The sequence below is a fragment of the Anoplolepis gracilipes genome, unplaced genomic scaffold (genome assembly GCF_047496725.1).
Source record: "Anoplolepis gracilipes unplaced genomic scaffold, ASM4749672v1 Contig18, whole genome shotgun sequence".
Taxonomy (NCBI): Eukaryota; Metazoa; Arthropoda; class Insecta; order Hymenoptera; family Formicidae; genus Anoplolepis; species Anoplolepis gracilipes.
The window spans coordinates 1,327,318-1,344,007 of record NW_027328669.1 but is presented as its reverse complement, the minus strand read 5'-3'; the positions used below and the strand labels follow the sequence as shown (position 1 = coordinate 1,344,007).

Genomic DNA, 16,690 nt, shown 5'->3' with positions numbered 1-16,690 from the left:
GCGTTTACTCTCTCGCTCTCCTTCGCCTCGCGCTATCTCTTTCTTTCCTAGCGTTTACTCTCTCGCTCTCCTTTGCCTCGCGCTATCTCTTTCTTTCCTAGCGCTTACTCTCTCGCGGTCCCTAGCTTCGCATCTCCCTTCCTAGCATGACGTCATTCCCCGCAACAAGCTACATATGAGAACTGGGACTGTTTACGGGTGGGAGGAAGCACGGATGGGAAATGCGTGCGAGTAAATTATATCATGATTTAAATTTAAAAAAACTTTATTCTTCTCTTTTTTATATATTTTTTTTTTTATTACATATTGTGACTAAAAACTAAAGCTACCAGTTCGCAATCGACGAGTTGATGTTTATTGAAGGCGTCGCTGGCGCATATTACATTTGACACTTTTTTATTATCCGTTATAGTGGACGCGATATTGGAGAATTGTGTAAACTTAGTATCGACTGTCTCGGTGATTCTAACCAATCGATCAAAGGTTACATCGATGCATTGATCGAGATTAAACATACGGTGTAACGTCGGTTCAATCATCATCATGCGTACGTTTAAAGATTCGAGACTTATAAGTTTAGTATCGTTAATCGTATGAACTCGCACTGTTAGCGGTCCAACGCTTATAAAATTATAGGTATCTTTAGAGTCCTTTCGCAGTAAATCGTGAATATTGCGACGTTGCTCGTAGAGTCCCTTCCACGTTTCGAGAGATAATACCAGTTCCTTTCCTTGATGATCTCCTATGACAATTTCCACGTAACTCGGTGTACCCACGTTGATACCAATTTCAAGGAATTTGAATTCCGTGGTTGTCAATGCGTATCGTCTACTTAGTATACGAATCGCACGACGCTTCAACGAAATGCTGTAGAAAAATAAAATAAAAAAAATTAGTTTAAAAACAATTTGTGAAAAAAATAGAAAGAAGTTAAACAAAAACTTACTTGTCACATTTGTTCTCAAACAATGGAGTTTCATAACGATTCGGTACGTAATTATTCACGCTTCTGCTGGGGCCGCCACTGCTTCTTTCGACGTAGTACATATTTCCAGATTTCAAAAGTGGAACACTTTCACGAACGGTTAACGCAACACTGACCGTATGAAGAATCAAATATACGTGACATCCCGTTTTTCAAAGTAGTGGGAGATTAGTGGGAGATTAGTGGTAAATGTGGTGGGAGATTCTAGAATACTTTAGTGCTCTGAAATTTTTAGAAGGGAGAGAGAGACGATACTCGGATAAAAAGAATTCTTAAATGACTCGTGAGGGAGGGAGGGAATGAGGAGGGGGAATAAGAAATAAAACATATTAGTGTTTAAATATTTTATTTTTCCAAATCTTGCAATTCTTTCTGGCGTTGCGACCACCAGTTAAATATTTTGAATACATTTTGTAATGCGCAATTCTTAACATGTTTTTCACATCGTATAGTATTTTTAACATCTAGATTATTTAGAGATTCGATATCGTCGTAATCAGCATCCAAGGTCTCAATGATTAAATTTTCTCTCGCATCGTCGCCGAGCATATTAGCAAGCCATTCTCGTTTCTGGCATCCTTTAACGTATACGATACACTGCATTTTAACATCTTCTTCTTCAACTACAGCTGTTGTAATCAATCGTTTCGCCATGCTGTACGCAACGATTCCATCCTCCCATTGTAGTCCATGATGATTCGCCATCAACCATGAAGCTTGACACTTTTCGGATTTTGTAAGGAGATGCCATGGTATAGGACTCCGAAAAATGTAGTGTGCGAGAACAGTTCCTCTTCTCAGCACCGCCACCTCCTTTGCGATGAATTTATTCGAAACGACAAATCCTTGCAGATCGACAAACGTTGGTACAGACATGATGAGATCTCTTTTCGTCAGTTAAGAAGAATGACAACCATCTCGTAACACTCGGATTTATATCCAGCTTTCCCTCTCTCTAAATTATTGTTGCAAACACTTAGGTAATTTTGCGCACAACGTTGGTCAACGGGTTGTACTGGATTACGCGATCGTGTATGATGAGACAGTACGCAGTCGTATTATTAGCCACATTCTCCTTAAACTCAAATTCCAATCGCACATCCACGGTTGCACTCTTGACCGATTCGTTTTGTCGAGAACAATCGATGATCACAAACGGACCGTACTGTAGAAACAGTGAGACAGTGAGACTCGGTTCGAGGTACTCGTATCCGTAATAGTTTTTGCAGAAACGCGCGTACGTGTCGTACAGAATCGACCATCTGTTTTTATCGAAATCCAGATTCATGTCATCGTACGGATAACATTCCGAGTTCAGATAGAGTTTCACGTTTGTTAATTTACAGTCGTCGAATTTACTCGCATCTTCGGACATAACATTCTTCCGGCCTGTCTGCAGAGCAAAGATAACGTATCATGGTTTCTCCAGCTGAGTCGCGGTCTTAATGGCCCACGAATGTTTGGTTGTACGCTGCAACAGCGGAAACTCGTACAGATCCCACGAGCGAAAACCCATGCTGAGGTAGCGTCCGCTTTCCAGAGCGCGCAGCATAGACAGCTTTTTAATTTCACTCAACAACACATGTGGCATTCGCCATTGTATCTTGAATATGTTGATCACAGGCTCCAGCGTCGAAGCTCCAAGCAGACAATTGTTGTCATTGCGCGATCGTATTAAGATCAATTCGTGACGAGCGTTAATTACTATGCGTCTGTAATCCTCGCAAAATCCCAATAACATGTAGAGCGGTACGCAAAAATTAAAGTGTCCATCCACAATAGTTGGCTCACTCCAGCCAGCATTTCTCATAATCACGCTTCTATCGGATGATATTGTTACATAGTTTTTGAGCATACTTGTTATTCCCACGTTTCTATTTCGATCAATCTCCACACCATCGAGTTCATATCGAATCTCGTCAAACATGAATGCAACGCAATTATTTTGCAGTACTACATTGAATCCTCCAGCTGGCTTCTTTATCTTTAATTCTCCCTCGATGTATAAGAAACTCTCGTACGGCAATGTATACAGATCCTGTTGTTGTATGGGTATTCTTATCTCATCACTGTGTCCGAACGTTGTGTTGGCGAATGGGTTATAGGAGTGAGTCTCAATCTTGACGATGCGATCGTCAAAGATTGGCTCATCCGCGATGTCGAGAATGTCAGTCATCGTTTAAATGTTTCGCACCACGAATCCCAAAGATTGTAAAAACGCAACGTTTGATGCGTTCAATTTCTTTTTCTTAGTGCTGGATGATTGGATATTAGCAAATGTCGATGTTGTTGTCGCTGACGTCGTAAAGATTGTATTGTCTCTCACGTCTTTCGATCCGTTCAACACGAGCATCACACGCTAATTTTACCGCCGCCGCCGTACATGCAATCTAATGGTGATCTCTTCTCCTCGAAAATCGAGTAATCGTCCTTCCTGGTCGACAACGCGTAACGTTAAATCCGTAATGCACCGCACGATGATCGGTAGGTAAATGATGTTCGCCGGTGTTTCCGATATCTTATATCCTGGTGGTACCCTCGGTGAAAATTCGTGTATCGTATGAACGAGTTTGCCGTTGTTGTACGCACCCGCGGTCACATTACATTCGACGCGGATAATGTTCACGTTGATAATGTTAATCGGCACGTCCGACTCGTACCATTTTCGCGGCTGCAGTATACGGTTCGAGAATCCTAGCAGCGATCCAATATTGTTAGGCTTGCTAAAATTTAATCTGTAGGCGCATTTGATCTCGCTCCTCATCGTATTGTAATTAGCGCGGAGCACTATAGGCCATTCTCCAGGCTCAAAGTTATCGTCGTCGTCAGTGTGTTTTTTATCACCATCACGAACTGTGTGTTGCGAACGTTTTCGTAAAATTGTATGTTTCAAAAATTCATTTATCGCTTGCAGCTCGTACGATCCCTCGGGAATCGTAATTTCCGCATCGTCTTTGCCAAAATAAAATTTATTATTCGAGGAATTCACGTTCGATATCGTGTGATAACTTTCAAAATCCGCTAGACCAAGCTCGTATTCACCGTCGCTTAAATCTACGTTGGGAAAGTAGTTTGCCGCGAGAACGCTGCTCTTTCCAGTCAGCGTGAATGTCATAGACATGTTGGCCAAACTGTTTAACGAATACTAAGTTAAATAGCACAATGTATGTCTTTAAATTCGCGTGCATCGACCGTTCGGAGAAACTGCAAGCACAATTGTCCACAGATGCTTTGATTATAAGTTTGATAGGATGTGTGATTATATTCTATTTTTGTCACATTTAAATATCGCACCAATTCATTCGGCGGTCGAAGATTGCCAAAACTATCAAAATATATAGCACAATTCCCCCTCTTTGCATACGCTACCCAGTGAGTACCCGAGCCTTTAGCGTTATCCAAATTTATGATCCCGCTCTCGTTTCGATATATACCACCGATCGGTAATGAGTTACGCATAAAAACACCTCTAAAATATGGAATGTGCATACGTTTTGCTAGTTGCAGCAATTGTACGTTGGTAGTTACGCCCTCTGGCATTTTTAGCGTCTCTTTGATGTTTTTTTTTTTCTTCTTTTTCATTGAGACTCCTCGTCCGTATTTGTATGGTGCGAGATACAATCCGCGACCTTCCATGGCACGATTGTGACGTAGCATTTCTTGAAACTGACGTTGTGTAGCTTTTCCATCGTTCACCATCTTTGCTACACCAGCCGCTCCACCAATCAGAGATCCGAGAGCGCCCAACACTGGTAGAATCGGTAATACACCCCCGCGTTTCGCTACCGGAAGTATTCGTTTTTTCACCATCTTTTTCTTCGTTTTCGTCTTTAGACCCATACCGAACTTCGTTTTGGTTTTCATCGCTATCCAGACAGCTGTGGCTGCGGCTCTCTCACCGAGAGACGAATCTTTCGCAGTGATGCGAGTTTGCGCCTTTTTGGCGAGTATCCTATCCGCCGCGTGTCTTTCGGCAAGATCGTTACTCCGAAAGTACGCTATATCGTGTTCACGACACGCTGCGTCCAATGGGTTGATACCTCGATCACCTCTAGCCAATCGTTCTTCTAGCCGCGTGCCCGGACCGCAAAACTGGTATCCAGGAATATGTAATTCGATAGGAAGCGCGTTTATTGCACGATTTAATAGACCTCTGCTTATTTGCGTTGACATTCACGACAATCTTTTATCATTGGCGCTGGACCGTCAATGTGCGTTTGTTGCCACGGTTGATTGTAATGTTCGAAACAGCGACGATAGGTCTGAACCTCCGAATCCGCCTTTATGTATTCCGGAAGTTTGTCCCACACGTAGTGGACGTGATTGCCACACATTTGCAATAAAACTGCTTTAGATACAAACTGTAGCTGTTCGGCACTCAAATCGAGAATATCGTAAGGACTTGATAGCAGGACAAACATTTTTTCGTTACTGAACACTTTGTAGTTCCGCGCAGCTATAAATAGACAGGCGTGCGATCCGAATCGGAAGTGGGAAAATGAAATTCGTGCGACAACCTTTCGCGATACGCGTGACAAATTACGACGTCAGATTACGCTCGATGGGTGACAATGCGGAGATGCGTAGACACGGTACGATGCTGCCGAATACTATACGCGCAATCGTTTGCGGCCCCTCGAATTGCGGTAAAACTAACGTGTTGATTAGTTTGATAGAAAGCCCGCACGGCGTCCGCTTTGAAAATGTGTACGTGTATTCAAAGTCACTGCAACAGCCAAAATATCAATATTTGGAGAATTTGTTAACGTCGATCGATGAAATCGGCTATTTTACATTCTCCAATAACAGTGACGTCATTCCACCGAGCGAAGCACGTCCAAACTCGATTTTCGTTTTCGATGACGTGGCGTGCGACAAACAAAATACGATAAGAAAATATTTCTCAATGGGACGCCACTCGAACGTCGACTGCTTCTATCTCTGCCAGACATACGCGAGAATACCGAAACATCTTTTACGCGACAATGCGAACCTGCTAATCTTGTTTAAACAGGATGGCACCAACTTGAAACACGTGTACAACGATCACGTGAATACCGACATGTCATACGAGGATTTCAGTGAGTTATGTCGTACTTGTTGGCAGCAAAAGTATGGATTTCTCGTGATAGACAAGGATAGCTTGCTTACAAACGGGCGATACAGAAACGGATTTAACGTGTTTGCGATACCACAAAATGATTAGTCGTTGCCTACATTCTGTCGTGAAGGGTGAAACGCGAGCGTTCAATACTCTCTATCGATATGGCTGGGAGCGATAATATTCGCGAGCGTGAAAAGATGGCGAAGGAGATTGCGAAAACGAGCGAATCGATCCGCAAGAAACATCGCGCTTTGAAGACCGGTAACATCGATGACGATATCGCGGTCAAGACCCATTTTAAACCTATTATCGAGCCGCTGCAAAAGATTGTCGACAACTCGTTCGCGGTGAAAAATAAGTCGGAGAGTAGCGCAAAGATTAAAATCAAGCGATACAAGGAGGATGAGAAGGAAGAGGCTAAAGATGAGGAGGTAGAGAAAGAGGAAGAGGAAGAGGAAGATGCGACACCGAAAAAAAGGAAACGATCGGACGTTTTACTGTATGAACCGTCGATAGCCTCTACGCCGTTAACCGCACCAACAAGCGGAAACGAAGATGTTTTCGAAACCTCGGGCAACATGCTCGAATCATCGTTTTTTCGAAACAAGTTACAAACGCCGGAAGTTCAAGAAACGTTGCGGGAGTACTTTGGGCCACTTGGGCAAAAGTACTTAGGCGCTTTGTTTAGTGGCGACAAAAATCACGAGATTGATCATGTGTATGGAGTCTATTTTGACAGAATGAATGAACTGCGACTCGGCAACAAACAATTCAACATCAACAAAGATGACTCTATTATCATAGACGACGTGCGGTACATTGGAACGCCAGGATTGTACGAGCTGATCTTCAAGAGAATTCCCGATGACGAACTTTACACGAGGGGGGACGATTTGGAAAAATACAAGAGCATATTATTGGTGACGAACGCGCATAGACGCGATTATGATGCGCAGGGCCATTTGAAGGGTAACAGGGGGTACAAGTACAAACATATAATTGCACCGTTGATGTCGCTCGAATCGAAAAATACAAAATTTGGAGGGGAGATATCTATGCCTCGCGCTATGACGCTAACCAACAATATGATTGATTACGTGCACTGGGACGATCCCAACGAACTAGTGGATCGGCTACGATTGCTCAACGCTTCGCGCCAAGCTGGTCACAACGCTCACGACAACGAGATCCAGTCGATCATCGAGGAACTTCGTGAAGCAGGAATTATTATAAATTAAATGGTGTCTCGATAAAACTAATCAGTCGATCAGCGTTGCGTGACACTTTACGAAGCATCAGAAAAAATGCCTATCAACAAATTTGGATTATTCGATCCAAGAAATGATGCAACCGGCACAAACGGTTCTTGGGATAGATTGGTAAAAAGTTATGTGCACGAAAACGCTTTGTGTCGCGTCGTTACAGACTTCGATGCAAGGTCACGTAAGATTCGCCGTGTAGCGCAACCAGAGGCTGACACCGATGCCGTCAACAAACTGTACGTGGAGTCCTGCGTTAAAAGATTAATGAATCAACAGAAAGAATCAGACGAGAAGCTGATTTCGCTTGAGAAGGACGTGCGAGCAATACAGATTGTGCTAAACGAACTTCAACGCCCGGCTAACGCTAACTCAGAAACAGCTATCAAACCTAAATGAGCATCAGTGAACGGGTTAGGAGCAGCTATCAAACGGTTATCGAACAGCTACGAAGGATTATAGAACGGCTGCGAACAATTATCGAACAGCTACGAAGAATTATCGAACTGCTATCTAAACTACAATGAGTGGCAGTGGCAGTGGCAGTGAACGACCTAGCAGCAGCTGCAACAGCTTCGAACGAGGCTATCAGCATCTCAAGCAGGGCTGCGAACGAGGCTACGAACACGTTCTTAACGGCTACACTCAAGGTTACAAACAACTCAAGAACTCCTACGATCGGTCAAAAGACGTCTGTGAACGAGGCTACGAACGGGTCAGAAGCGGCTACGAACGAGTCAAAAACGACTGTGAAAAAGGCTGCGAACGGGTCAAGAACGATTTTCGAATGGGTGAAGGACGGCGATGAACAGATCAAGAACAGGCCAAGAACAGGTCAAGAACAGGTCAAGAACAGGTCAGAACAGGTCAAGAACAGGTCAAGAACAGGCCAGAACAGGTCAAGAACAGGTCAAGAACAGGTCAAGAACAGGTCAGAACAGGCCAAGAACAGGCCAGAACAGGTCAAGAACAGGTCAAGAACAGGTCAAGAACAGGTCAGAACAGGCCAAGAACAGGCCAAGAACAGGTCAGAACAGGTCAAGAACAGGTCAAGAACAGGTCAAGAACAGGTCAGAACAGGCCAAGAACAGGTCAAGAACAGGTCAAGAACAGGTCAGAACAGGTCAAGAACAGGTCAAAAACAGGTCAGAACAGGTCAAGAACAGGTCAGAACAGGCCAAGAACAGGTTAGAACAGGTCAAGAACAGGTCAAGAACAGGTCAAGAACAGGTCAAGAACGGCTATTAAAGGCGATAAACGAAAATGAGTGAAAAAAATGTTAACAACAACAAACGGACATCGAGAAAAACTGACAAAGCAAAGAATCAACATAGTTTGGAGAGACGACAGTTGGTGAACGAACTGCATGCGCCAGCGAGAAAAAATTTTCCCCGAAGACACGTCATAGTGCGGGGATACGATGATCTGTGGCAAGCCGACATCGTCGAGATGCGTCCGTATTCTCGTTTCAACAAAGGTTACCACTACATACTCACCGTCATCGATGTGTTGAGCAAGTATGCATGGGCTGCACCACTCAAGAGTAAAGGTGGAAGGGAGACGGCTGATGCAATCGCCAAAATAATTCGAGATAGCAAGAGATGCCCGAAAAACATACAAACTGATAACGGGAAGGAATTTTACAATACCGATGTGCAACGGCTTATACGGAAACATAACATTAATCACTATTCCACATATTCGGTATTGAAGGCGTCTGTCGTCGAGCGATTCAATCGCACGCTGAAGAACGACATGTGGAAGATGTTTACGCTGAACGGAACTTACAAGTGGATTGACGCGCTATCCCGACTCGTTGCAGAATATAACGCGCGAAAACATCGCACTATCAATATGAGACCTATCGATGTTACTCCCACGATCGCTGATAGACTTTTAAATACTGTATACAACAGTATAAAAATTGCTGCTCCTGCAAAGTTTAAAGTAGGTGACCTAGTACGCGTTAGCAAATACAAAAAACTTTTCGAAAAGGGTTACACGCCAAATTGGACAACCGAGGTGTTTAAGATTGTTAAAGTGCAACATACTAATCCCGTAACATATCTACTCGAGGATTATCGCAAAAAATCTATCGCTGGAGCATTTTACGAGCACGAGTTGCATCGCGCGAATTATCCAGATGTGTATCTCGTGGAGAAAGTACTGCGCAGGAGGGGTGACGAGGTTTACGTGAAATGGTTGGGATTTGATAGCTCGCACAATTCTTGGGTACATAAGGATCATGTAATTTAATTTTATAAGAAATACAATGTATTCAATATAAAAAATATATGAAATATTTGAAATATACAAAATCTTTATTAATAGATCCTTTCCAATAGTCATTACAATATATAAAAAAAATATGAAATATACATACAAGAAAAAAAAATCACACACACACACACACACACACACACACACACACACATTATATTTTATAAAGATATCTTATAATGTCCCCACGGTAACGTATCAATAGTTGTAGGTACGATATACCGCTTGTCGTCGTACGGACTTAGAGCAATTTTTGTTTCGCGAATGGTGTATACCTTGTGTAATTTTGATCTTATACACGATTGACTACGCGTTATTTCAATCTCTTCGTTCAAACACCGCGTGTAATCGTTAAACGTTATCGTTCTCGCAACAACGTTACTCTTGACACCTTTTACCTTTTTCGTATCCTTTTTACCATCCACGCGCAACGCATACATTTTTGCTCTAAGCCCGACAAATTCAGTCATTATGGTACCGTTGTTTTCATCCTTCATTAGACCCGGTACCTTTTTATTCACGAGCGGTATACCGTACGCATTGTCTATCGCATAGTCGCTCGTATCAAATCTGCTGATGTCGCGTTTCATATTCTCGTACACATCGTCGCACTCAATGTGATATATAAGACTATCCGTATCAGTGTACATGACTTTGCATCTCTCCCGATACATTGGTACCATATAATCGTGGTGAAATTCGTACAAACATATCTTGGATATATCGAGAATACACATACCTACGTAAATTGGTTTGTAGAATTTCACCTCGAGTTTACGTAATTCTACAGCGATTAGATTTTCCGAAAAAATGCTTCTGCTATGAAAATTTGGTTTTGCAATCAATGTCTCTGCGCCGTACCTTCCGTCCCATTTTGTTAAAAGTTTAACATCTACGCGATTGCGCACATTTTCCATCGTTTTGCCAAACACTGCATTATTCATTAGTTTGTACAAATTTTTTTCAAAATCATTTTTTGCCAGTGTTCTAAATTTTGTGTTGAGTTCTATATAAGTACGGAGCCACGGAGATTGAGTGAATTGTAATATACGATGAATTTTTGTAACACGAAGACCGTGACGTGAACATTGCTGCAGGTTGCGGTAGTGTATCACGTAACGCTTCTTATCGTATACGGTTGCGAGAAGCTTGCCCTCGCGCTTGCCGGGTGGTTTGTCGTGTGTCGGACAAAACGGTAGGTCAGTGTGCGAATCGTGAAGATGCTGCGGATACTCGAGATCGACTTCGAGGATGTAGCCTGTAGACGAATCGAGCGCGATCGATGATACATCAAAATTGGAAACATTATCGACCCACTGAAAATCGGCGTAGGGCAATGGTTGACACATTGCCCATCCGTATAAATTATTAACATCGAAATACATCAAGTACGTTGATGGTTTTGATAAGTCATACGACTGCATGTACTTGTTATTAGCACGCGCGTACCTGTTGGAACATTGACTCAGACCACCGCGTATACCTCGTTCGATAAACATAACCATGTCAATGTCTGTGAGTAATTCAAATATAATTTTCGTATACTTTAACATGGCGTCCCACGTGTAACCGGGAAGAGTATAGTAATACGCGGGGTCGAGTCCATAACTCTTGATACAACTCTCTCGGAAATTTTCAAAAATGTCTGCTAATAACAAAACATCGATTTTTAAATACAGATCGCTATATTCGCCTAGCGTTCGAATGGAGAATCGCTTCCACACAATCTCAGCGTGCGCGTAATCGCTCTCAGATACTGTGTTACCTGTCAAGGAACTGTAAAATGATTCTCGTGATGGTAAACACGCATCTTGCAATTTATCTACGCAGTCAATGTACTCGTACGGGAAGACACCTTTTCTTGTTAATAAATTGAAATCTTCGGCGGATAAATTTTTATATTCCGATTGTAAAATTTTGAGTTTATCCTTGCTCAGAAAAGACGCCAATTTGTCGAGACTTGTTGTGAGAAATTTATATGAATCTATGAAACGTAATTTAATGTGATTTCCCGGTTTGTTTTTCGTACCTTTAACATGTTTTGTAAATGAAATATATTTTTCTTTTGTTATCGGAAGTAAATCGATTCCCCCTTCGAACGCTGTGGCTATTTCCTCGATTATAAAGTGAGAATCATAACCAGATAAATTGTGAAATACTATTGGAATGCAAAAAGATTCTTTGTAATTTAGATTGCAATTTGAATGCGCGGGACCTCTGTACCGCCCGGTCAAATGACAATGATCGCGTACGCGCGTATCATCTTCTACGAATGGTTTCTCACATATATGACACTGAGTCGCACTTCGAAATTCTTTCCATTCATTTTGCGTTAAATTTACCATGGGGACATTGGTTGTTAAAATATTTTCTACATGTTGCGCCAAATTTTTAAGTTCGTCGGTGAACCATGCAACGCAATTGGCTTCGCGACGAGAATGATACGCGGATAACGAATTATCGTACGAGCAATGTACATAATAAGCTATACTAAATACTTGGTGATGTTGATAAAAATTTTCTTCTTCTTTTTTCACCAAAACGCACTCCAGGTCGGCGTACACGACGAAAGGTAGTCGCTCCTTCCTGTTGTAGTTGGTAAATGCGAGCCACTTATCCTTATCGCTCGGTAATCGGATAGCGCAGTCGTTCATCTTTCCACAGTCTACTGTATGTGATTGCAATTTCTCGACCGAGTGAAAATAGTGCATGCATCTGTAAAATAAAAGTTAAAATTTTTATATCCTTGTTTTAAATATTTTTAGACAGTTTTATTAAATATACATACCGATCGCAGATATATTTTTTAGTCTTGTGTTTGCTGAGTTGCATACTAACAAGTCTAGATAGATTCTTGATCCATGCAAAATGTCCGATATCTTGCGCATCTTGCACGTAGAGCAAGTTGACGTGCTTGTCTCTCTTTTGCTCCGTAAGGTGAATAGGGACAATGTTTTCATTTTCAAAACTGTACACGTTGATTGAAATGTCATTATAAATTTCAAATTTTTTAATTTGATTAAGAGTGACTGGAAACTCAATATCTTGGAGATTTAGTACTGTTGTATAATGCGGGTACGATGATTGTCGGTGTGCGCATCTTTCAGCTGGATACAGAGCAGCCACTACCGCCCACGCAAAACATGCATTGTCTTTAGATTGCACGTTAACCACTGCGCGTTTCATTATTATCTTTCGCGATAATTGCACGTAACATCCGGCGCGCATAGGATTATATTTATTTATATTTACAGTCAAATTTAGTATACGCGATAATGCCCATCCGCTATCGCGTTCCTGAAATTCTTCGAGCGATGCAAGGATTGGCTCGACGACTCGCCGCTCATACCACTCGCGTAAATCGGATGTATGTAAGAGTTCACAGTTTCTCGTATTGATTGATTTATTGGCATGCTTATCGCCCGCCACAAACTCGCCGTTAAACACTGTATTCACTTTCACACTGTTATGTTTTTGCATAACGTCTCGCACGTGCTCGAGCACAATGTCACTCGCATCTTCCAAAAATTGACGAGGTTCGATGTGATTATAATTTATAACCGCACCAGTCAAGATGCGGCTCTCAAACGCCGTATCAATCTCTCGCCATATGAGTCTCTCCGAGTTATTTTCACTACTATAATCACCACCACTGGGTATAAACTGTCTCTGCAATCGAGTTTTTGCACCCTCGAGTCGCGCAATTCTTGTCACCAAAGATTGTCTATTTCCGATCGAGAGTCGCGGACGCTTGACACGGCTGCGTTCTTCAAGCTCTTCGATAAACTCCTCGCAATGCTGCAGCCATCCAAAATATTCACCCAATGTGGTGACTTGGTGGGAACGCTCCAACAAGTCGCGTTCTTTCTGCTGCACGTTTTCCATTTTTTCTCTCTCTATTTTGGTGTGCAAACATAACACATATTACGCGACATTATTATATGTAATAAAATTTGACAGCTACTGCACCATCGCATATCCACCTCATCGAGCGATGTAACTTTATGTCTCCGTATTTCGTATATTAATCCGATGTCATCTCGAAAGGTGTCCATACACGAAGCACAGAGAGCTAGAGCACCACCCGTTGAATAATAAAAGTGTATGGCGCAAATCTTACGTTGATTTTGCGCACGGAGTTGTTCATTTTCTACTACGTTATCGTCAAAATCGGTATTACTGCAATCACTAATATAATTACTATCGTCCGACAACGCATGCTCTTCGTCTGACGACTCGTCTATTATCGCTTCGAAATTAATATTTTCCATTTATTCACTATTCACTATTCACTGTCACTAACAATTCTAATGCCTGATAGTAACCACTCAATTTTTTTTTTTCCACAGCTTCCTCTATGCCCTTTCAAATCGTACTATGGTTTGACGGGGCTCTCATTCTTCTTATATTTCGCCTAATGCTGTCTTAACACATCCTACCGAACGTCAACGCTTTTGCATCTATAAAAACGTTCCGACATGTTCGTCGCAGCGTTGGCCAAAAATTTCTATTGCTTTCCCACGACTTTTATGGCTTCTAAAATGTCCCCCGGCTATAAATCAACCACAAAGATAAACACCTTGCAGTTGCAGTTCTTTCCTTAAAAATTTCGGAAGATGTTTCGCTCCAGTTTCATGGGAGATTTTCCGCGAGGGTGCAAAGCTGCCGAACGCCGGCGCTTAAAATCTCTTCTTTCCATAATATTCTAATGGTCATAAAATGAACATAAAAATTAGAAAAAAAGAAAAAAACACTTTTATGGTTTCTAAAATGTCCCCCGGCTATAAATCAACCACAAAAATAAACACCTTGCAGTTGCAGTTCTTTCCCTAAAAATTTCGGAACATGTTTCGCTCCAGTTTTATGGGAGAGTTTCCGCGAGGGTACAAAGCTGCCGAACGCCGGCGCTTAAAATCTCTTTTTTCCATAATATTCTAATGGTCATAAAATGAACATAAAAATTAGAAAAAAAAGAAAAAAACACTTTTATGGTTTCTAAAATGTCCCCCGGCTATAAATCAACTACAAAAATAAACACCTTGCAGTTGCAGGTCTTTCCCTAAAAATTTCGGAACATGTTTCGCTCCAGTTTCATGGGAGATTTTCCGCGAGGGTACAAAGCTGCCGAACGCCGGCGCTTAAAATCTCTTTTTTCCATAATATTCTAATGGTCATAAAATGAACATAAAACTAGAAAAAAAAAAGGTTTTACGACTTCTAAAATACCCCCGGCTATAAATCAACCGCAAAGATAAACAGATCTACTTTCGAACGTGTGTAGGACCCTCCCCCCCCCCACCCCCCCTTTCCCTAATATCAGACCCCTCGCGCCTCCCAGATACCCCCGTCCCCACACCCCCCTCAACGCCCCATGGCTTAGAATCCCCACTATAACACTACTTTTAATTTAATTTATTATCATTTAATAATTTACTAAATTGCCAACAAAGCATTAATTTGTCGTCAGTTATTTATTTACTTTGATTTATTATAATAGAATCATTTATCTTTCACCTCTAAATTGCACACCTCGTGGCCTGGAAACCTTCGAGAAATGCTTGACGGAAAAAATGGGAACATTTGAAAAAGTCATTCGTTTATATAAAAACATCACTATTAGAATATGATCGAACAATTTAGATTAGTGACATCATGTATTCGTGTAATGAGCGTTAACTTTTCATTCCGACAAAATAGCAACCGGTCTAATTTTTATCTTATGATTTAATTATAAACCGACGGCATGTTATTATTGTTTTGCGATTTGACTTTGCGATTATGAATAATTCAAGATTTTATTACATAGTAATTACGTTTATTTCATGTGTTGCGCTGAAAAGGATCCGAATACAGATCGAAACGTTCGCGTATTTTATTTCAATATCAATTAAATAATTTACTAATGTACTAATTATCAATATAATTTTCTGACACATTAATGGAATTGGAGAATTTAACCCACATTGCTAATCAAAGTACCTCGCTTCTATTGCCTTTTTACTATCTCTATATTTTTAAATAATTGTTATGATTATTAATTTATATAAATTTAAAGTAAATTTAAGTAATTTCATTTTCCACATTTAGTTCATTTTCTAACTTAAACAATAATTCGTAAATTTTAAACATTGCTCTATTATCCTGTTTTTTATTAAAATTTCTTAATTTTTTGTCTACTGTAGAACAAAAATATGAAATTTCATCTCCTTCTTTTATTTCCGGTATAGGTAATAATGGCTGCACAATTTGAGGTGGCGGAATAGGCTGACTTAATGCATTGGCAATAATTTCAATTTGATCCTCACGTTTCTTCTTTTTGCCTGAAAAAAATCAAATTAATTTATTAATATAATTATGCTTATAATAACTTAGTATTTATTAATACTTTTATAAGATAATAAAAAATATACAAACCCTTATTAAGTTCGAAATCATCTGAAGAACGATTCGAATCATCTAATTCTTCTATATCATTTGGAAGATTAGCATCCTTTTCCTTAGGTATCGTCAAATTGCTGACTACTATATTGAAAAATAGCATTTCAATAAAACTGATTCAATGAAATTAATTCATTACTATCTATTATTTTTACTTCTATAATTAAATTTACCTCTTAATTCCAAGATCAAATGAATCTTTTAAGAAGCTCATTTGCTTCATACCGCCATGGTTTGCCTTTTTTTTTCCTGCTTGACCACTTCTTCCTTTTTCTTTTATAATGTTTACTCTATGTATATGTATCATATAAATTTTTCCATTTTAATTTTAATGCTGTAGCAGTGTATTGTTCTGAAAAAAAGTTTATGGTTATAATTAATTTCGTATAAAATTACTAATTTTCTCAGTAAATAATGTAATTTATCTTATACTGTTTTCTTTGTTTGTATTCATTAGATTCGTTATATCTTGCCAAAGTTTATCTTTTGCTGCTTTAGTCCACTGTGATGGTAATGTATCTTTAAAATTCCATAAGGGTGGTCGATCCTGTACTGCAGAAATTAATATTTCTTCCATCGATGCAATTATTGCAGTGTCATTACTTCTGTTAATATTTTCCTTAT

The 16,690-nt window shown here is 40.5% G+C and overlaps 3 protein-coding genes and 1 long non-coding RNA gene across 4 annotated transcripts; 1 reads left to right on the top strand and 3 right to left on the bottom strand.

The window, feature by feature from the left end:
- LOC140675753 (uncharacterized) lies at positions 1-2,054 on the bottom strand. Its single transcript, XM_072910369.1, has 2 exons — positions 947-2,054; positions 1-867 (listed from the first exon to the last, which is right to left on the bottom strand). Exons 1-2 carry the CDS (start codon positions 1,045-1,047, stop codon positions 300-302), a joined length of 669 nt encoding a protein of 222 aa, XP_072766470.1. The 5' UTR covers positions 1,048-2,054; the 3' UTR covers positions 1-299.
- A 4,597-nt stretch (positions 2,055-6,651) lies between these two features.
- On the top strand, positions 6,652-8,227 carry LOC140675739 (uncharacterized). The gene has a single exon (XM_072910359.1). It carries the CDS (start codon positions 6,668-6,670, stop codon positions 7,325-7,327), a length of 660 nt encoding a protein of 219 aa, XP_072766460.1. The 5' UTR covers positions 6,652-6,667; the 3' UTR covers positions 7,328-8,227.
- A 4,152-nt stretch (positions 8,228-12,379) lies between these two features.
- On the bottom strand, positions 12,380-14,917 carry LOC140675735 (uncharacterized). Its single transcript, XM_072910357.1, has one exon. The coding sequence runs from the start codon at positions 13,511-13,513 to the stop codon at positions 12,380-12,382; it is 1,134 nt and encodes a 377-aa protein (XP_072766458.1). The 5' UTR covers positions 13,514-14,917.
- Positions 14,918-15,862: 945 nt separating this feature from the next.
- LOC140675748 (uncharacterized) lies at positions 15,863-16,326 on the bottom strand. Its single transcript, XR_012048450.1, has 3 exons — positions 16,240-16,326; positions 16,043-16,147; positions 15,863-15,948 (listed from the first exon to the last, which is right to left on the bottom strand). It is a non-coding gene; the product is annotated as an uncharacterized lncRNA (long non-coding RNA).
- Positions 16,327-16,690: the final 364 nt, after the last annotated feature.

What these genes read in the sequence shown, in the direction of transcription:
- LOC140675753 (XM_072910369.1), bottom strand. Translation starts at nt 1,047, where the DNA reads ATGTACTACGTCGAAAGAAGCAGTGGCGGCCCCAGCAGAAGCGTGAAT. An exon ending in TTTGAGAACAAATGTGACAA is followed by an intron (nt 868 to 946) that starts GTAAGTTTTTGT and finishes ATTTTTCTACAG; the next exon opens with CATTTCGTTGAAGCGTCGTG.
- LOC140675739 (XM_072910359.1), top strand. Translation starts at nt 6,668, where the DNA reads ATGCTCGAATCATCGTTTTTTCGAAACAAGTTACAAACGCCGGAAGTT.
- LOC140675735 (XM_072910357.1), bottom strand. Translation starts at nt 13,513, where the DNA reads ATGGAAAACGTGCAGCAGAAAGAACGCGACTTGTTGGAGCGTTCCCAC.